Here is a 21,470-nt window from a genome sequence, read left to right on the forward strand (position 1 = left end):
TTTCACTTCCTGTTCCTGTCCCCACCCCAGGAAGACAGAGGAGGGGTGGGCATTGTGTCCCCTCTTCCAGAGCCTTTGGGAACGATGGAGGGTCTTCCCTGGCCATTTGGCGCTGCTTCTCCAGGCACTGGACAGGGGATGCTGTCAAGGTCCCCAGGAAGGACTCTTCTAGAAGAGGGTCTGAGCCCCTGGACAAACCAGAAGGCGGGAGGCTCCTAAGGAGGATGGGTGTGGACTTGGCTGATCCTGTGCCCAGGATCGACTTCTGGGGCCAATCTCTCTTTCCTTCCCCCTTTCTGGCTCCCTCTCCTCCGTCTCGGTCTCTCTCTGCCCGCCGCCGCCCCTTTGGATGTCTTACTTGTGCTTCTGACTTCTGGAGACACAAATGACGCGGAGATGCATCCCTCCAGTAACATTGTGGTGGAGGGATGTCCCTCCAGTCCGATCTGCACACCATGGGGGCTCATGGGGAGGCCTCTGTGACCTCCAAGCCCCCCATTCTTCCCCCCTCCCCCCTCACAGCAGGCCTCTCAGTGGCAGACCTGTCACATTTGCTACCGCAGTGTCACTGCCCAGGGCTGGGCCTCTGTGGAGCCTCAGCTGGGCTGCTGCTTGGCTCAGGCACCCCTGGGAGATGCAGGGTAGGCGGCGCCAGCCGCTGCACGGGGTCCCGAGTCCCAGGAGCGACAGTGCCACCTGCTGCACCGGGTGGAGACCTGCGTGCACACACGTGCACCCGCGGTGCCCGGCACCAGAGGGGACATTGCGACGTCCCTCTGCCCGCTCGTGCTGTCACTCAAGGTGCTATCCGTGAGTTTCCTCCCTGTTGGAACGTGGCCCCCTGCGTCCCAAGGTTCGCGGCCCATAGCAACTCCATTTGCTGTGAGTCGTGAGAGGTAGGATGCCAGAAGCCGCCCTCCAGGAACACTAGAGGCCGAGTCACATTGCACTCGGGGAGGGCACAGGCTCGGGCGGAGGTGGTGGGATGCAGAGGGCTTGAGTTGTCTTGCGTAACCCGAGGTCGGAGGGGAGGGGAGGGGAGGAGCAGGCGCCCCGACCTGCGGGCAGGTGGGGGGAGGTGGGGGCCTTCCCCTACCAGCCGTGGGGCTGGGGTCAGGCAGCTGTCCTCACTGCCCGGGACAGTCTTGCCCGGGCCTCACTGCTCCCGCACCTGCGCTGCTCCTGCACCTTCTCTCGCTGGTCCCTGGCTGGTCCCCTGAGCTGGCCATGTACCCAGGGCGCTCTCCCTGAGGGACTGTCGAGCCCTGTAGGCTCTTGCAGGGGATCCAGGGCCCCGTACTGCCAAGATGGGCTGGGGCCTTCGGTCCAGTACATTCTCGGCTTCCAGCCACCACCACCACCGACTGCCAGGTTTTCCCCACCCGACCGGATAAGGGCCTGGCCGGTCCAGACTTTGGGGACAGTGAGAAGAGTCATTCCCTTCAGGGGGCCCGGAGGGTGTGACATTCCCATATTAAAATGCCCTGTGCTCTGACTTTTGAAATACGAAATAGAACCCACAATGACGCAAGGCTGTCGTGTCTAAATGACAATCTGAGCATCAGAATAAGAAACCCCAAAGGAGTGTCCTCAACTTCCCGCCCTGCTGGTGGCCTGTTCTGAAACAATGTGTGTCCCTAGGCTAGTACCTGGGTTTTCCAGGGGAACCCAGAGGGTGTCTCAAAACCGCCTAGGGAGAGGAGTCTCCCTTCCTGGAGGGACCTGCTGCCACATCGCGGTTCCCTTTTGTCCCGGGTTAAAGGTGGAAGAGACCTGCCCTGCAGTGTGACCTCGCCATCCCCCGGTGTGGGAGACCTCCTGCACTCCGTGTGACCATGAGTACGGTCCCCTGGCCAGCGTAACTGACCTAAGAATGCTGTTCGGGCAATAAGAACACATCGAACCACAAGGAGGAAAACGCAGCTTTTATTTCAAGAGCTGACACGAGAGAGGTGTTTGTTATTTTAAATCAATTTTTCTTTCCCATTTTCAAGAGGTGGTGGGGGTGGGGGTGAGCAGGCAAGACCCATGGTTGTTTGGAAGGGGCCACCTGCAGCGGGGCGTGGCTCAGTCCAGCATCCACACCCACATGGACAGGTCCACGTCACTTCTGTGCCTCCCCAGCTGCCTATTCAGTAAAAAGCACAGGATATTTTGGGAAGGCCTGGGGCGTCTTGAGGGTCTAGTTGTCTTCTCCTCGTCGCTGGGTGCGGGTGTGCTGGGTTTCACTTCAGGCTTTTCTTTCTCCATGACTCGCTGACGCCACAGACGGCTTCACGAAGGAGCACCACTCCTGGAAAAGATGATGCAAGTCAATCGACCCAGGGGACCCGGGGGGCTCTTCCCCCCCCCACCCCCCCACCACATGCACCTGTTTCCAGGGTAGTCCTCAGAGATCGCTTTATCTGCCTTGTTCCCTGCAACAGGCAAGAACAGTTAAAGAGAATCCACTCCAGGCATTTCAAGAAGGAAAGGATCTAAGGCTGGGAACTAGGTGCTGACAGATCTGTGCAAGGCCCGGAGGAGCAAAGGACAAGGGCTGTGAGTGTGATGACAAACTGCCTTTGGAGACCGCACTCACCCCTAATACCTGACCTTGACCCCCACACACCCCTGATCCCTACCACGACCCCCAGACTGCCCCCCCCAAAAGCTTTGTGCTGTATTTCTGAACCCGACGCAGTGCCTGTTTTATCCGGTAGGGTTGGGGGTCATCAGGTGGGTGGGCGTGGTAACATCACAAAGAAATATTACATGTTATTGGTGGATATGGATGTCTTACCTCTCAGACCACCGAGCTCGCTTCAGGAACGTCTGGAAGAGAGGTCAAGGAGTGAGAAAGAGGATTCTTCTCCTCCTTGTCTTATCCTTCCTGCCCTGAGCCCCAGGGCCTGACTGGCTAAGCCCAGAGGTGTCACAGTGACTCACAATGGCTCTCAGAACCTTTTGACCACACGCAAGTTCCGAGCGCTTGACACGATCACCTTGGTTACTACTGGTTCACGGCTGAAAACTGCAAGTGGGCCAGTGGTTCCGGGGCCAGTGGGGGGGGGGGGTGTCAGTTGTTACCCACATTCAGTGACACCTGGATTAGTTGAGGACTATGAGAACCAGGTCAGACCTCCTTTGCCTGAGAGGCAGGGAGGGCCCAGCCTCCAAGCTATCGTCCCAAACCGAGTAGAACCACGTCAAGACATTAAGATACGGAGTTCAGTCTCTAAAAGACCTCAGAAAGGGATGAGAACTATTATTAGTGTCCGACTAACACAAGACAGTGGCAAACCTGCCTTTGTCTTAATGGATTTCCTTCTTAGGAGAACCAAAGTAAACACCCAGGAAGTAGATCAGGAAAGGTTGGCTGACATCAGTTAAACACATAAGAAAATAAGTTTTGTAGACACTTCTATTAGGAAATACAATACAAAGAAAATGTCTTATTCAAACACGTCATGAGCATTGTAAAATACCTCCAAATATAATTAACTTAAAAAAAAAAAAAACCTAGGGAAAATGTCCATGAACCTTTTCATGAGCTTCCTGTTTGGACACTGAAATAACATTTTTATTTATTGGGGGGGGGGGGAAGGAAGGCTAATCTTTGAAATGTTGTCGATTCTGCTCTGAATTCCCCTCTAAATGTGTGATTTCAGTGTGATCGCAATCATAAACCACAACAGGAATTTGAGTGTACACTTGGAACCAGTACCTGGGGTATAAAATGACCTTGAAGAGAAAATGCGAGGGATTATCCAAACGGGGGAGTTTTCCCTACTGGACATTAAAACTTACTCTACAGGATTAGCAATGAAACAGGAATTGACAAACACGTCAGTGGAACAAACTAGAGAGTCTAGAAATATTTTCATATATATGTGGGGATCAAGTAAGTGATAAAGCTGGCGTTTCACATCAGGTGTCACCTTTAAGCAGTATCTTATGACTAAGTTGGTGTGTGTGTGTGTGTGTGTGTGTGCGCGCGCCCGCGCCCTTGCGTACACATGTTGCGTGTATTCTTAAAGTGCGGAGGAGCTTCTGGGGCCACTTGTTATCTCTCCTAGAGGTAATTCTAGATCCCGTCAATTTTACAGGCTTTTTCAGTCGTGCTTCTTCCCGAAGCCGGCTCTGGTGTCAAGCAGTCATGGAGAAAGGACACGGAGAAGTCGGTCCCAGCGCGCCCTCGCAGAGCATCAAGAAGGCAGGTGAATACCTGAAACCCGCCTGGGCCTGTTAAAATGTGCTGAGCTTTTTCCTGGGGCGGCAGCTGGGGAGGCGCAAACAGGATGAGGTTCTGACCCGGTGGCTGTGGACACTCACACAACGGTCACCAGGGTGGACGTGGCCTTTGCCAAAAAGCCATGGGACTGACCCACCCAAGATCCTTGGGGATCATGAAAAATCCCAGGAAATGGTGTGGGTCCACGAATCCTTCCCCTGAGGAAACCATTCAAGTTGAAACATTGATTTCACTTCTCCTGGGTTCGTGTGTTGCGTGTTCTCGTGCTCTCCGTGCTTCCGACTCTGTGCCAGCCAAAGGCCACCAACGTGTCAAGTCCTGCTAGTCACCCTTAGACGACGGTGTTTCCTAACTAACACGGCAGCGTCTGGGGGGTTTGGAATCGAGAGGGGCCCCCTTTGGAGAAGCTGGAAAGGCTGCCGAGTTTACGAGCGAAAAGGCCTCACACCTCCAACTTACTGAGGAGACGGGTCTTGCGGGAGGCCGCTCGGAGGTCTCAGAGTTTGCGGGGGACAGTGGGAAGAAGTCAGAATCCAAATAAGTTTCGAAAGGGGGTGACTGGAGGGAATGAGGACAGTTCTCCATGTGGGGGTCTAATGGTTGGAAACGGGGAGGGAGGCATATTCTGGCTGAGTCGCAGTGGGACGAACGTGCCACACCTGGTCCCCCTTTCCTACTTAGGCCTTTAGCCTGGGCCAGGCCTGAGCTGGGAGGGAGCGGAGGCATAGACTTGGAAAATCCATCAGAGCTGTGGTTATTACCTTGGACAGGACCCTGACCCCCTGACCGTGTGGAATACTAAGCTCACCAAACACATTCTATCACCGCATAGTGATCACAAAAATCATGAGGCCTGATCCTGCAGTTGATGATGGGAAATAGAGAAGAAGGAGGCCGGCAGAGGTTTGCTGGGGCATCCAGAGGGGTCAGGAAACACCATGTTCGTGGTTTGGCCCCTGTTTGCTCTACATAACAGTCACACAGACATGGGAAATCCCAGATTCAGGCTGGTGCTCACCCCAGGGCAGATAGATTCCCTGTGTTGCAAGTTCTATTTCCCTAGCTGGGAGGTGTTCACACAGTCATTCATTATGCTATTCCCTATATGTTCTATACATTTCTGTGTTCCTGATACACTTCATCAGTTGGGAAAAAGAAAAGGGGAGATAATGAAGCAAGCAACAATGACCGAGAGAAAAAGAATGGTGTAGAGCCTATCTTTCTAATATTGGTAAAAAATAACTTTGAGTGTAGAACTCTATTTCCAACCGAATTTATGAGTTTCAGAGTAAAATAAACACATCTAAAAATAAATTTACGTATAGTTGGGGCGACTGGGTGGCTCAGTTGGTTGAGCATCTGACTTCAGCTCAGGTCATGATCTCCCGGTTCGTGAGTTCGAGCCCCACGTCGGGCTCTGTGCGGACAGCTCAGAGCCTGGAGCCTGCTTCGGAATCTGTGTCTCCCTCTCTCTCTGCCCCTCCCCTACTCATGCTCTGTTTCTCTCTGTCTCAAAAATAAATAAAAACATTAAAAAAATTTTTTTTAAATTAAGTATAGTTGACATATAATATTAGGTTAGTTCAGGTATACAGCGTAAGTGATCAAACAATTCCATACATTACTCAATGCTCAGCAGAAGTATAGCTATCATCTGTCACCATGGAGTTATTACAATATTACTGATGATATTCCATATGGGGCACTTTTCATCCCCATGACTTATTTATTTTATAACTGGCAGGTTGTACCTCTTAATTCCCTCCACCTATTTTGCCCATCCCTCCCCCACGTCCTCCCTGGCAACCACCAGTCTGTTCTTTGTATCTATGAATGTGTTTCTGTTTGTTTGTTCAGTGTTTTTTTAGGTTCCACATATAAGTACACTCATATGGCTTCTATCTTTCCCTGACTTATTTCATTTAGCATGATATCATCTAAGTCCATCCATGTTGTTGTAAATGCAAGATTTCCTTCTTTTTTATGGCTGAGTAATATTCCACTCTGTGTGTGTGTGTGTGTGTGTGTGTGTGAGTTGTGTGAGCATGTGTAATGTCATATCTTTATCCATTCATCTATTGATGGACACTTGGGTTTCTTCCATATCTTGGCTATTGTAGATAATGCTGCAATAACCATAGGGGAACATATATGTTTTTGAATCAGTGTTATTGAATTGCATGCATTTTTAATATACAAAGTGTCCAAGTCCTGGTTTCTAGGAAGCAGACCCTGAGGCCAACCATCAGTACAAATAGCTTACTTGAAAGGAAGTACCAGGTAACACCAGTAAGGGTGTGTGATGAAGTGAGACTTGCAAGGAAGGCAGCCAATTAAGGGGGGGATGATCTAGAAAGTTACCACTTTGGCAAGTGGAGCTTATTCAGTGGGGGGGACTATGGGAGACTGGGTAGAATACATTTCACATCCATCCCAAGTATGGGACGTGGAACCTAGAGTATGTAGTTGCCAAATACCCAAACATTATTTTTTTAAGTTTATTTTATTTATTTTTGAGAGAGAGAGAGAGAGAGAGAGAGAGAGAGAGAGAGAGAGAACAGGAGGGGCAGAGAGAGAGAGGGAGAGAGAGAGAGAATCCCAAGCAGGCTCCATACTGTCTGTTGAGGGGCTTGATCTCACAAACTGAGATTGTGGCCTGAGCCGAAATCAAGAGTTGGACGCTTAACTGACTGAGCCACCCAGGTGCCACACCCCCCCCACCATTATTAATAAAGGGCTCGCTACTTGCAGAGGCAATAAATATCTGACACTTCCAGTGGCCTTGGGTCATGTCCAGCATGCTCCAAGGGTAAGAAAAAACACTCAGGCAGAGAATCATGGGTGATTGTAGTAAGCGGCCTTGTGGGTATAGACGTGAGACCTGGTTTTGAAAGGCGAGAATCAAAATACATGTCAGTGTCCTAATCTTTTTGACATAGTCTGCTCCTTAGATATGTCAACATTCTATCCACTGTTTGTGCAAAGTTCTCAATGAACTGCAATCACATTTCTTCTCTAAAGCTGATCATGCATTAAACCGATTAGCATTTATAATTGGAATCGGGTTTCAGGAGCCCCAGTCCCGGAAAATGTTGTAAGGTTTCAGCTGTCTAAAGAACGTTTGCATTGCAGACATTACAATCTTCTCTCAGGGGAAAAGAGAGCAAGACTTTTGCATTCTGTTCTACCTACAGATACGCACCGTTGGGCACGTGGGCACCTATCTCTCCCCGGGATCTCAGAAGGATCTTGGGCTGTGGATGTCAGCAGCTCTGTTCTTGCCGTCCGGTCAAGAGGGGCCCAAGCTGCAACGTCTGACGTCCTGTGTGAGGGGCTCCTGAGAGTGCAGAGTGTGCCAGGAACCTCCTCTCCTGGTCTCCCATGGCAGCTGGAACTGTATTTATATCCTTGTTATTAACCTCTCTTAGGCTGCTCCTTCCCCCACCCCGGCGCATCCATGACCACCCCTGGCCTAGCATCCTCCTAGTGTGTGCTTCCTGGCCCAGGGGTCTCAGAAAGGCTGTTCTCCGTGGTGACTCCATTAGGTCCCCAGCACAGTCCCATGTGGCCACCGCGGCCCTCTTCAGCTTTGATGGGAGTCCAGCTATGAATCTCTGTCATGGTTCAGATTAGGCTTTCAGTGTCCAGCTCCCTTGTTTGTTGTTTTTCTGTCTCCAGTACCACCAGTCATCGACTGTCGGCAAAATGCCTAAGAGCTATCACAACTTCAGGCTGCAGTTGTAAATGACTGGGGAGTCCTAGTGGCTCAGAGGGCCCCAGATGCTTGCCTCTGAATGAACTCTAAAAGAGCTGCTCCCTTTAAAAGAGATCTAGTGCAATCCCTGTTTACAGTAAGACAGGCTAAGGGACCATGACCAGCCCAGGGGCACTCAAAACAAATTTGAGAGGGGCAAGTGTCTTCAACGTATCACTGCCTCTCCGTTAGGGACCCCCATCCGCCCCCATCTGTGCCCTAGGCCCAGATATTCTGTTCGCCTCTTTATAGAGCCACATTTCCCAAACTCTTTCAGGGAGTACTGGATCTAGGAGATATGAGTGTGCTGTAAACAAAGTACTCCCTTGACCAGTATGTCTGGGAAAGTCTACACCATGTTATATACTTATACAGGTGATGCACAGTATCCACCAGCACTGAAATCTTCAAGAAGACTTCTTTACTCCTCTGCCTCTCCTACTCTTCCCCTTCCTCTTCTTTTTCCCCTCCTCTTTCCTCCCATCTTCTCCCTCTTACCCACCCTCTTCTCTCTCCCCAAGAAGATCTCTGGATACAGATGCTTACACAAGATGATTGTGGCCAAAGGACAGACTCATTCCCTTTGCTTTCTTGTCTTCCTTGGTGTTTGAATGTTGGCCATTGGATTACTGGTCCTGGCTGGCTGTGAGCACATACCAGCATCTGATTCTGGTGTCTGTGGTTGCTGTTGTGGCTCCCAATAAGGAGAGCTGTCCATCTTGGGCCATCCGCTTCCCTACCCCACGCCTCTTCTTGTTGACCCAGGCTCCCCTGGGCGTCTCTATGGAATCTTTCTGAGGCCTGCAGCGGGAATCGTTCATGCTACAAATGAGCCATGCGGAACCCAGGGAAATAATCTCAGGCCTCTCCTAAGTGCCAGGCTGGCATTTCTGGCCTCCTCTTGCCTCCTTCTGTTGGTGTGGGGGCACTGAGAGGGTGTCTCCCTCCCAGAGCTCCAGGTAGAATTTGGGGCCAGGTGCCATTCTGCTCTAGGGTTTCCAACCTGTCTTGAATGTCTGTCCTGTTCATGTTTCCTATCCTGATACTCTCCCCTTCCTTTCCAAGTCTCTCAACACGTAGCCTTTTCTCTCCAGTACCATTGCATACAGTTATATAGGTGTGTGTACCTGGGGACAACCTCCTGGGAGAGCCTGGAGGTTGAGGAGGGATGTGACGGGAGCCACAAAGCCACCAGGAGAGGAGTCAGGCAGAACTGGGAAAGCCGCGGGCTTGGGTGGCGGAGCGAGGCAACGGGGTAGGGATGTGGGTCAAGCAGGTCTACACCCCTGCAGTGCCCCTGCTGGGGAGCTCCTCAGGGGAAGGGGACTGAAATCCAGAGGGAACGAGTGGAGCAGAGAGAGAGGCGGCATTCACAGCACTAAGGTTGCCAAGCAGAAAGCAAATTCTCCCTATGTTTAAAATGTCTTGGGGCGCCTGGGTGGCGCAGCCGGTTAAGCGACCGACTTCAGCCAGGTCACGATCTTGCGGTCCGTGAGTTCGAGCCCCGCGTCGGGCTCTGGGCTGATGGCTCAGAGCCTGGAGCCTGTTTCCGATTCTGTGTCTCCCTCTCTCTCTGCCCCTCCCCTGTTCATGCTCTGTCTCTCTCTGTCCCAAAAATAAATAAACGTTGAAAAAAAAATAAAAAAAAAATGTCTCAAAATGTAAAAGGTGGGGGATGAATAAAAAATAAAAGTCGGCAGATTGGCTAAAGACAAAGCACTGTCCTCAGCGTGGTACATTCTCATGGGGGTATAGATGAACATTTCAGAAATGGCCGCACGGGTATAGTTTACGGAGGCTGGATGGTGGGAGCCACTGCCGGTGAGGAAATTTACAGTTCAGCAAGAAGGAAAGGCTAGGATGACCCATGTGGCAATGGACTAAAGTCATATTTATTCTAATAGACACAAATGGATAGATATAGGAATATTTATAGATTTGTGCATATACAAGTGACGTTAGTTTCCTATTGCTGCTGTAACAAATTAGCACAAACCCAGTGGCTTGAAACAAAAGAATTTTTTTTTCTCCTAGCCTTCTGGAGTTCAGAAATCTAAACTCAAGTTGTTAATGGGCTGCATTCCTTCCAGAGGCTTCAGGCAAGAATCCATTTCCTTGCCTTTTTCAGTTTCCAGAGGCCACCTGCATTCTTTGGTTCATGACCCCTTCCTGGCATCACTCCAGCCACTGCTTCCATGGTAATATCTCCTATTACTAACTCCACCCCTCCTGCCTCTTCCTTATATAAGGATGCTTGGTGAGCAGAGGGATTTTGGCGGGGGGGGGGGGCGGTTGGTGATCAAGGAAGACACAGGACAATGAGAGGGAGTAGCACACAAACCTTATTTGGGCAGCACAAGGACAGGGTTCTATGGGAGGGGAAATCCCTCCAAGCAAGAGACCTTCCGGAGACAGAGGTATGGGGGCCACCACCCACATGGGGAATGGGGCAAGGAAATTTCCAGAGAAGAAGGGACAATGAGAGAGGAAACGGTTTCATGTCTCTTAGCGGCTTAGTGGGGAATCTCTGGGTCAGGCAGTTCCAAAGGGTGGCAGCAGTCTGGGGTCTTTTGTAGCTCCAGTGTTTGACTTATCTGCGGTTGGCAGATGATGGGTGAAGTTTTGTGGAGTATGTAAAGTAGGTAGGCTCCAAATGGCTTTGGAAATATGTTTTTTGGACTATTTAAAACAACTGGACGTATGAGAATTTGGGTTTGACACCAGTGGGCTTTGGGCCCCTTTGGTCCTAGCCTGCTATGACGAAGTAAACAACATAGGGGTTCATCATGAGGAGTCACCCACAGCTAAGGACACGACAAAATGAGAAAGAAGGGACAGCAGTGGTTACCAGAGGCCATAGTTACCTCCCTTAACTTGCTTACGTTCTGCCGAAACCATAAAGCAGCACATCTTAATCTTTTGGTAGTTTTGAGAAGCTGATGGACTCACTTCCTAGAAAAACACACACATACACATCCAATTTAAAAATTTTACAAAATGTTCTAGAACATCCGCGGACCCTCTAGAATTGTGTTGCCCAATATGGTGGTCATAAGGCCCATGTGGCAGATTCAGTTTAAATGAATTATTATTAAAAAAATTCAGTTTCTCATTCATACTGGCCACATTTCAAGTGTTCCATAGACATAACTGCAGTTCTATTATAGTTCAAAGCCACAACTGGGCTTTGAAATTCCATGGGCACAAGGCTAAGAACCCCATCCCTTAAATGAACCCCTATACATCTGGTGGCCTGTCACCCCACTCCCAGTCTAACATGGGCTGTCCTGTGTTTCTGAATATATACAGGCCACAAAAGAAATAGGGATCAATACTTAAAACACTGGGGAACACCCTGAAAGTCCATACGGCTCTGAGTAACCCTTGGTCACCGTCAATCACAGGCATCTTGGCTACAGCCACGCCTCCAAAGACTGCAAATCCAAAATCCTTCCTTCTTCTCCACTCAAGGCGTGTGTACTTCAGCCAATATCAGCATGACCCTCATCCTGCTATGGCATGCCAAGTGGCTTTCTCGTGAGAAAAATGCACTGCATCAGGACAGGCCACCAGCCATCTGTTCTACATTAATAACAAAGGACACCGATCACGTTCATGGCTCTCTGTCGAGGTGCTGTTCTAAGCCTCCTGCATATATTAGGTCATATGGCCCTCACCCAGAGCTAGGGGGTGGGGACTAGTATTATGCCCTAAATACAGATGAGGGGACTGAGGACAGAGGTTTAGGAGGACTGAATAATCTGTCTCATGTCATCCAGGAAATGCCAGAGGAAAATGGTGACAAAGCTAGAAGGGATAGACCCTTGCAATGCTCATGTCTAAAAACATCCAAATGTTCTTAGGTCAATCCCTGAGGCCACCCACGTGGTCACACACGAGTCTCAATACCAGCACCCACCCTAAGCTATAGGTACTCTCTCTGCATTTGCCAAGATGTCTTCTGTACCTGTCCTCTTCCCTGGAGTGGGACAAAGAAAAAAATACTCATGATCTTCCTAATCATCCCAAATCATCCCTTCTAGTCATCCCAAATGTACACTGTGACCCTATCACCCCTTATCGTGATGGTAACCTGGACTTTAGCGGCAGACCATCCAGGTGGGATAACCTGCTCGCTTTGTGAGCCTGACACCCAGCGCTTCTGTCTGTAACATGAAAATGATGATAGCGTCGATTTCACAAAATTTCCTGTGTCGGATGCAACTGCACGGAAGCGAACGACAGCATGCGGGGCACAGAGGAAGCACTCACGAAAGGTTATTGTCCCGAGCACTGATTCCTAGAAAGCTTCCCCATCTCCCGCCTAGGCACCTAACCGTCGCTGGAGGGCATCCAGGAACTCGGCCGGCTGGGGCTGTGGACCCGCCCTTACCGTGCTCAGCCTCGCAGCCCGCAGCCCTCCCCAGACGCGCCGAACCCTCCACCACGTCCACCAGGGCCCTGACCGTCCCGCTGTCCCTCCATCCGCCCTTCCGCAAAGAAACGTCACTGCACCCCGGGACTCACGGCTTCTCCCCAAAAGCCGCCAGAGCGAGCCTGCTCTCGCCTGGCCCACGGATAGAGAGGTGTGTGCAGAGCGGGCACTCGGAGAAAGGCGAGGGGGGACACGTCGTGGGAACGTCTAAAAGCCAGTCACAAATCGGCTGCCTGGGGCGCGAGCATGGCCCCAGCGCGCTCCCGCCCACGATGTCCCGCCGCCCGGAGGGATAATCCCCAGGGACCGATCCCGGTCGCGGACAATCAAGGGAAGGCCCGGCCGGGTCGTAGGGAGCTGCAGCGGCGACTGACCGGGTCAGGTCTGGCGGCGGCCAGTAGGTGAAGCCCCAGCGGGACCGGCCAGCCCCTTCACACCGCCCGCGGGACGACCACGCCCTGTGGCCACTTAGGGACTCCCCATCTTTGCACAAGGCTCTCTCAGGCTCCCCGCGGCAGCTGCGCAGGGCGCAGGCGCGCGCCCGCACTCCCTGCGGACTACATTTCCCGGCAGGCCCCGAGACGTCCAACCTGCCATCTGGTTCCCTTAGCAAGCCGACATGGGAGAGGACGCCACTTCCTTGGCTTCCTCCGGGCCCCCAGCCACTTTGGAAGCGTTCCGGTTTCCGGTCTTAAGCGCTTCTGGAGCCCGGGAACTTGGGTGGGACGTTCCCGGTTTCTGATCCTAGCAGCCCTAGAGAAATCGGAACGGTGGGGACCCCTTTTAACTCTTAGGACTGGGTCACGGATTCCCAAACCTCTCTGTGAGGCAAGAATTTCTTGGGAGATCTTGGTAAAAATTCAGATTTCTGGGCCCCTTCCCGACACCCTGATGCACTACATCTCCCATGAGCTCAAGAATTCTCATTTTAATAAACTTTCCTGGGCTTATGACTCTGGTCTTGGTCTCGCGGGTGACAGTGGCCTTGGGCTACCTTTCTAGTTTCTTCTTTTGAACACCCCGAGCTTCGACCTCGCTACCCCGAGTGCTCGTCTCTACTTTCCGCCGCCACTAGAGGGCTCGTGGGACTTTGGGTTCGTCCAGTGGCCCTGCCTCTTGTTTTCTGATTGGTCCCTCGCGGGCCCCGTGCTGGGGTCACGTTTTCCGTCCTGGGTGAGTTGGCGCGAGGCCAGAGGCGATGCTGTTTCTGGGAGACCTAGTCCTCACATTGGTCCCCAGCTAGTGCTGATGGTGTTCTGACGCCAGACTTTAGAGCTGGTACTTCCCTCGTGGGACCAGGACGGAGAGCCACCTGTGATTGTGCCTCCCAGACCTGGGCGGAAGTGAGATGAGGGACCAGGCGTCCCACCGCCTCGAACACGCAGAGGCCGGGGCACTGGAGACAGCTCCCCCCGGGTCGGAGTTGGGCTGGTGGGCTGGGACTGGGGGCCAGGGGCATGCGGATCCTGCACATGCTGTTTATTGTCGCACGGGGCTCCGGACACCTTTGCCGGAGGTCGGAGGTCGCGGCTGGTTTCGGGGTCAGGATGTCTAGGAACCTGACCATGGCATCTGGCCCAGGCTCCCAGGAGCAAAAAGGGCCCCTGTTGTGACACCCCAGGAGTTACTGTGCCTACAGTGAGGACCTGCCCTGCCCACCCACCCCCTTGCCCCCCGCACCTGATGGCCCAGACTGGTGGCCTCCCACTTGCGCTTCTGTGGCTCCTGGCGCTAGGTCCCTGGAAACCGTCAGGCGGCTCCTGGAGCTGTGTCACTCGTGGGTGGCTTTGGCCTGACGCGAACCCTGGAGCAGGCCCTAGATCTGTTGGTGTCCGAGCGGTCCCTGGCCCTCCTGTCCCAGGACATCCACAGCCAGGTGCAGAAGCTGTTTCTGCCTCTTGCAGCGTCTATGCAGAGAGCTTGAGAGATGAGGGAATAGGTGAGAGAGAGGGACAGAGAGAGTGCTTTTATCTGGTTTGGTTGGCCCCGAAGACTGGGACACCACGGACACTTACTTCCGCATTCGGATTTTCTTGATTCCCCGGCGTAGAGCTGACTTGGGCGAGTGACTTTTTCTCATTTCGTCTGGAACCGTGGTCCTCCAGATTTTCCCCAGGCGCAGAGTGAACGGGGAAGAGGGCCTGTTGCACAGGGAGGCAGTGTTGCTGCTACAATGGTCAGCGTCCACTCGAGGTAGATCCTAGGGGTTCAGGTCCTGGCTCTGCTCACTGCCCACTGACGATGTGACTTTGGGCAGGTGACCGTTGCCCCTTGGGCCTCGCTTCCCGCGTGGCTCAAAGGCTTATGTGGTGGTTTTGAGGACTAAAGGGGGAGCACCGTGTCCATTTGACGGCACTGCTGGCATGTTGGTGCTTAAAACTGTTGGCTGGCCTGGCCTGGTGGCCAAACCTGTAGGTCCAGCTGCCCCGGAGGCTGAGCCAAGGAGGATCACTGGAGCGCAGGATTTCTGGGCTGGAGAGAGCTATGCTGGCGGGGTGCGTGGGCCAAGGTCGCCATCTCTTTGGTTAATCTCTCAGAAGCGAGAGACCACCAGGTTACCCGAGGAGAGGCGAACCCACCCAGGCCGGAAACTGAGCACGTGAAAATTCACAGGTGGACCAGCAGTGGACTTGTGCCTGTGAATGACCTCCGCCCTCCATCCTGGGCAACATAGGGAGACCCGTCTCTAAACAAACACAACGGTTGGTTAGCCGTTGTTACGTTAGGGTCAGCAGTCCGGTCCCGTCCGCAGAGCTGGGTCTCAGTTGACGGTGAGCCCAGAAAAGCAGTTTGGCTTGAGGCGCTGAAGTCTTTACCCCCACACCCCCCCCAAGTCAGGTTATCCAGCAGTGAGGAATGGGAGAACTGGTGGGGGAAGGAAAGAGGGAGTGGAGTACATCGGAAGATGTATGGGGGGAAGGTGTGCACTGGGAACGTCTCCCCACACGCTCCACATACAATCACATGCACACATTTCCACTCTTGAAGCCATTTGAAGCTCTCGTGGGGTCCAAAGTGACAAACCGGTCGTCTGTTATGAAAGTTTGTCCTCAGATCCCTGTAATAATTTCCCTCGCTGTTTGGCCCTTTTATGATAAGTGATGGCAGGTTGGCTTTTAGGTCACAAACAATGGGCTGGGAACAGACATGCTTTCCAGGGAAACTTTGCCTCAGGGAACAGCGTGAACATCACTGAGCTTCAAGCTGTGGCCAGTGGACACTCAGGGAAGCCCTGAAGCCTAGAGTAGTTGCTACTTCTGGTTCGTTGGGTCTAATCAGCTTATCGTCATCAGTATAGTAGTTCTTGGTGATGTCTTGTGGAAGGGAAAGTTGATCAAGATTCCCGGAACTAGAGGTGCCTCGGTGACTTAGTCGATTGAACGTCCAGCTCTTGATTTTGGCTCAGGTCACGGTCTCGCGGTTCATGGGTTCGAGTCCCGTGTCGGGCTCTGCATTGAGGGTTTGGAGCCTGCTTGAGATTCTCTCTCTCCCTGTGTCTCTGCCCCTCCCCTGCTCACTCATGCACTCTCTCTCTCTAATATATACACTTTTTTTAAAAGCTTAAAAAAAAGTAAATTTAAAAAAAAGTTCCAGGGACTAAATGAGGACACAGATTTAGAAGTTGACAAATGCCCGAGGTGGGACAATGCAAATGTATTGCTGGCCTTGCTGGCTGAAATCAAATGGCTTCTGGTGGTATTTACTAACAGTTATCGAGGAAATACATTTGCCAGGAGCTGCATACCAGGTATCAGCAATGAAACCACATCTGAAATAGTATCTGTAACTGTGGCCCCCACCTGGGCGAGTTTACGGTAAGGCACTGTCATCCCCCAGGATGCATCTGGTGTCTACACAGGCTAAATCAGCAAAGTGAATTGGGGCACAGTGGGAATCGCCATTCCTACGTGTTTCAGGTCCTTGGTGGTGGCACTCACCCCTGAAATCCCTCTAAGAATGTGGCATTGCTTCTGGATTACTACTTTTCGTAAATACAGGAAGGTCTAGTGGTTTCCACTTGGCCTTTCTCACCATAATAGCTGTCACTCCATAGGTCAGGGAAGAAATGTGGGTATACCTGTTCCAGTTGTAGTCTGAAACGGGGGAAATAATCATAGGGTGCATTTGGGGACTTAATGGGCCCTCTGTGAGACAGTACTAAGCTAAAACTGCATTAATCACCTGACCTCCATGATCCCCCACTCTGACTGGTGGGCCACAGCAATGCTTCGGGTCTGCTGGAATTAGTGTCAGCTCAGAAGCAGTGTTCATTACACCCCCAAAGGTCTGCTCATCTCCTTTTCCCTAATGCACAGTCACCCTGGTAATAGGCCATAGGTCCCTTCGGGGGAAGGCTGGCAGAAAGATTAACATTCTATATTTTTGGCAGTGCAGTGAGGTCTTTCCTTAGGGGCCTTGTGTCCCCTTCATTCAAAGGGAGCTGGGTATAAAAACTGGCTCAGGGCACCTGGGTGGCTCAGTCGGTTGAGTGCCCGACTTCGGCTCAGGTCTTGATCCCACGGTCTGTGAGTTCGAGCCCCGCGTCGGGCTCTGTGCTGACAGCTCAGAGACTGGAGCCTGCCTCGGATTCTGTGTCTCCCTCTCTCTCTGACCCTCCCCCGTTCATGCTCTGTCTCTGTCTCTCTCTGTGTCAAAAATAAATAAACATTTAAAAGAATTAAAAAAAAACCGGCTCAAATCTGGCAGTCGGTTGAGGGGCTGTGACTGTTTTGGTCAATCAATTTCAACTTCTGCACACTCAACCGGGAACACTTCCACTTAAATAGCTCAAGTAAGAATTCAGTAGACTGTCCATTTGCTTCTCTTCAAGGGACACCATGATCAACTATGACACAAAGCTCATCCCTGGATTTTGGTGGAGGGCATACACTGTGCACTGTCCAAGTTTTCCAACTTTTCTGTGTGTAGACAATCCTCATGAGAAAGAGTTGGGGAAAGTCTTTTAAAAATACCATGGTTCATGCCCACCCAGGGACACACACAAAAAAGGGGAAACCTCATAAAACAAGACCCGTGTACCTTATGATCACAAGCACATTGAAGTACAGGGGAAGGAAGAATCACCCTTCAACCTGCTTTCATGCATCAAGTACACCAAGTGGTCACAACTGTGAAAACGTCGACACCAATTCTGCAAAGGGGTCACAGTTTCTGTTTCCTTTTACTGGGACCATCTCCACTGTCACCGTGTCACTCTTCAACCGCTGCGGTGCCCAAGGTGGAGCCCAGCCCCTTCAGGGAGCACCAGATACGGAGGGGCGTCCAGATCCCCACTTCTTGCCATCGGGCTTGTCCGAAGTCTCTGTCTGCAGGCGGTGGAGGGAGGTTTGCTGTTTCTCTTTGTAGCATAGCACACACCAGTTGGAGTTTTGATTCTTGACCTCATTTTCCTCTGAACCCCAGGTCCTTTGCTGGTTACCCATCTTTTTTTTTTCTCCTTCTGGAGTTTCCCAGTCACATACAGTTTTGGTTGATATTGACACATGAGAGTTAAGGCTCTTTTATCATATTAAACCCACGCTTCAAGGAACGTACCGTCTCTCCCCACTGTCGCCTCCCCCAGGCAGACCTTCCCCTGTCATCAAACTGATGTGGCTCTTCCTTGAGGCCTTGTGTCTTGAACCTACAACAGTGAGGAGCCCCAGATACTTGAGAGGCACTAGAAAGTCACCCGGATGAGAGGCCTCACCCAGCCCCAATCTTGTGCCGTCACTGGCAAACGTCACCGGCATAGCTATTCTCTGCTGTTTTCATGAGATGATGTCACTACGAAACATCACACGTAAAACATGGGCCAGGTGCACACGTGTGTCTGTGCTGGCCGGGGACAAGTAAGCTGGCCGATTTCCTTTCTGATTAGTCCCTGGCCCTGGGGTCAATGTCAGATAACACTGGCCGGACTTTGTGGTGATAACCAGCTATGGGAAGGCAGGATCGATGGGCCCCATGCTCTCGTAGTGGTATTTCATACAGCAGGCCCAAGCCCCTTCCTGGAGGATCCCATGAGGTCCCTGCGAGGGTGTTTTGTTTTGGGAAGCAAATTGTGCTCAGAGACTGAGCAACGTATTTAACACAGGTTCGCTTGGGAATTTCATAAGCCACTCGCACACAGGGTAATGTCTTTTAAAAATTTTTTAAATGTATTTTTGAGAGAGAGAGAGAACACAAGTGAGGGAGAGGCAGAGAGAGAGGAGCCACAGACTCTGAAGCAGGCCCCAGGCTCCGGGCTGTCAGCACAGAGCCGGACGCAGGGCTCGAACTCACTGACCGCGAAATCACGACCCGAGCCAAAGGCAGACGCTGAACCACCGGAGGCCCCCAGGTGCCCCCAGGGTAATGTCTCTTAAGAAATGAATACAGAAGCATCATGATCCAAATCGATCACACTGTTGTTCCAGGTAAGGGAGATGAGAGGAAGCAAGCGCAGATTTAGTCGAGCTGTACCTTTGTATGAGTTGGTACTAGGCAGAGATGACTTAGCCAGCTGACAGCTGGCATGCAGCTACCACCGCAAAAGCAAAAGCCCCCGTGGCTAGAGCAGGTTGCTAGAGAACCAATGCGGCTACCGGTGCTTCTGGGCAAGAGGATGGCCTTCCCAGGGCTAGTGGGTGGCTTTCATCACTGTGGGAAAAAGAGGCGCCTTTACTGTGGCAGTAGCTAATTGCCCCCAAGGTCTCTGGAGAACTGTCTAGATCAGCAAAGTGTGGCCCGGCCCAGGCCAAACACTTTCGGACTGCCCTGCCAAACTCTGCGTATTGATAGCCAAAATGTCCCCTTATCTGGACATGTTGCTTCTTCATATGTTTTTTATAGATAAGCCCCCAGCGAGGGCTTTCAGCGGCTGAGCTGCTGCGTGCTTATCAGTGAGAACAGACAGATGATGACATCCCGACACAATCGGCCCATTCTTCTCTCAAAGCAACTCTTTTGTCTTGTCAGAAGCAAGTGGATTTGAGATAATACCAAACCACTGCACAGCAAAGAGGCAGCTGAGTTCATACCTTTTATGTTCCTACTTTTACATCACGTACCACACGCTGTTATGCTCTGACATGTCTGTAAAGGAGACCAGAACAGATTTCAACTGGTTTTATACAAAAGTGAGGTTGATGCTGGGGACAGTAAGGACCACAGGGGCCACAAAAGAGTGTCTGTGAGATGTGAGCCGACCCTGAGCAGGAGCCATGCCTCTTTGCGGCAGAGGTAGTGTGAGAGAGGGGCGGAAGGCTGCTGGGTAGAGAATCAGTGCCACATTTCTACACTGATGGAAACAAAGTCCTAGTACCAGACCTGGGGCAGGGAGGTTATATTGTTGTATAACAACAATAACCGAATTGTTTTTTTTTTTTCTTCCAGGAAATAACTTTAAAATGTTTACTGCTGTAATGAAGGACCATATGGTTCTAAACATCATAAGAAGAAATTTGAGGATTTAAAGTCAGGGTCCTCAGGGGAGGGGCACGGAGAGAGGGAGGCAGAGAATCTTAAGCAGGCTCTATGCTCAGTGCAGAGCCCAACGTGAGGCTCAATCTCATGACTGTGAGATCATGATCTGAGCTGAAATCAAGAGTCACTCAACCCACTGAGCCGCGCCAGTGCCCAGAGTTAGCGTCCTTTTGAGAAAGATTTCAGAGCTGACAGTGGAATCGCTATATCAATTTATATGCTTTTGGAATGTGCGAAATCACCACCACTGCTTAGGAGCCACAGTTTATCTATATGTTTGGCAAGTGCCTGAAATGGTTAAGTCTTAAATATGTGTTATAAGAAAACCAACTAGCAAATTTGTTAGCACTAACAGAATTTCTAACTTTTCTGTCTCCCCAGGAGCTCAAGCATATCAAGATCAAGATCAGTGAATGGAAAAACGTTTGTTTTGAAGCATTTATTCCTTTATCCTTCAATCTAGCTTACAAGCACTTTTGAATAAAAATTGACTTCCATTCTGGAAAAGAAGACTCATTTCCTTGCGATCATGTAAGTCTTTACAAAGAAGGGATTATATGCATTTCTTCTACAAGAAGAAAGGTTTAAGATCGCCTCTTGCCTGACACAGGTACACAGAAAGGAGGCAGGTAGGAATGACCTAGGGAAGTTAATGTTAGGTAATGGCTGTTGAAAATTTGCTCATATCACACCCATAAAATAGTTGATAAATCTTGTAGTTAACATTACTATCCTTATACAAATGGCCAGTAAGCACATGCAGATATGCTCGATGTCATTACCTATCAGCAAAACGCACATCAAACCCACAGGGAGGTACTATGTCACAGTACTGTGATGAGTATAATAGAAGAGACAGATTATAACAAGTGTTAGTGAGGATGTGGAGAATTTAGAACCCTCAGGCACTACTGGTGGGAATGTAAAATGGTGTATCGCCTTTGCTAAACAGTCTGGCAATTCCTCAAAGGGTTAAACATAGAGTTACCATATGATCCAGCGATCATAACTTTACATATATATGCAGAAGATATGAAAACATATGTCCAAACAAAAATTTGTACATGAATGTTCCTAACAACATTCGGTATAGTAGCTAAAAGGTAGGGAAAGACCCCAATAACCTTTAACTGGTCCATTTTGTTTATCCATACCATTGTATGGATATACCACATTTTGAAACACAAAGTAAAAGGAGAAAGTATGAAAAACTTTTCCTGGAAACTTCAGTGTATATATTCATGCCCTGTGCTTTATCCATACCTTTGTATGGATATACCACATTTTGAAACACGAAGTAAAAGGAGAAAGTATGAAAAACTTTTCCTGGAAACTTCAGTGTATATATTCATGCCCTGTGCTATATCCATACAATGGTATAGCATAGCTATACAAAATCATTCAACAGTAAAATACAATGGAGTACTGATATATATCTACAAAATGGATGAAGCCTGAAAATGTCAGGTGTAGTGAAAGAAGCTAGACAGAAAAGGCCACATGTTGCATGATTCCATTGATATGAAACATCCAGAATAGGTAAATGTATATGGACAGAAAATAGATCATTGGTTGCTCTG

General features: G+C 50.6%; 1 protein-coding gene across 8 annotated transcripts; it reads right to left on the reverse strand.

The window, feature by feature from the left end:
- Nucleotides 1-1,910: 1,910 nt before the first annotated feature.
- ETDB (embryonic testis differentiation homolog B) lies at nt 1,911-12,939 on the reverse strand. 8 transcript variants are annotated; one of them, XM_045050938.1, is made up of 6 exons: nt 12,798-12,939; nt 10,853-10,940; nt 7,437-7,628; nt 2,783-2,814; nt 2,372-2,417; nt 1,911-2,293 (listed from the first exon to the last, which is right to left on the reverse strand). In XM_045050938.1, the coding sequence occupies exon 6, from the start codon at nt 2,248-2,250 to the stop codon at nt 2,068-2,070; it is 183 nt and encodes a 60-aa protein (XP_044906873.1). In that variant the 5' UTR covers nt 2,251-2,293; nt 2,372-2,417; nt 2,783-2,814; nt 7,437-7,628; nt 10,853-10,940; nt 12,798-12,939; the 3' UTR covers nt 1,911-2,067. The 8 variants fall into 8 exon arrangements, with proteins under 8 accessions (XP_044906873.1, XP_044906874.1, XP_044906871.1 ...); XM_045050939.1 differs by lacking the exon at nt 12,798-12,939 and adding an exon at nt 12,516-12,746; XM_045050936.1 differs by lacking the exon at nt 12,798-12,939 and adding an exon at nt 8,535-8,789 and having other exon boundaries at nt 10,853-12,746.
- Between the last annotated feature and the right edge of the window lie 8,531 nt (nt 12,940-21,470).

Source organism: Felis catus, chromosome X, assembly GCF_018350175.1.
Source record: "Felis catus isolate Fca126 chromosome X, F.catus_Fca126_mat1.0, whole genome shotgun sequence".
NCBI lineage: Eukaryota > Metazoa > Chordata > Mammalia > Carnivora > Felidae > Felis > Felis catus.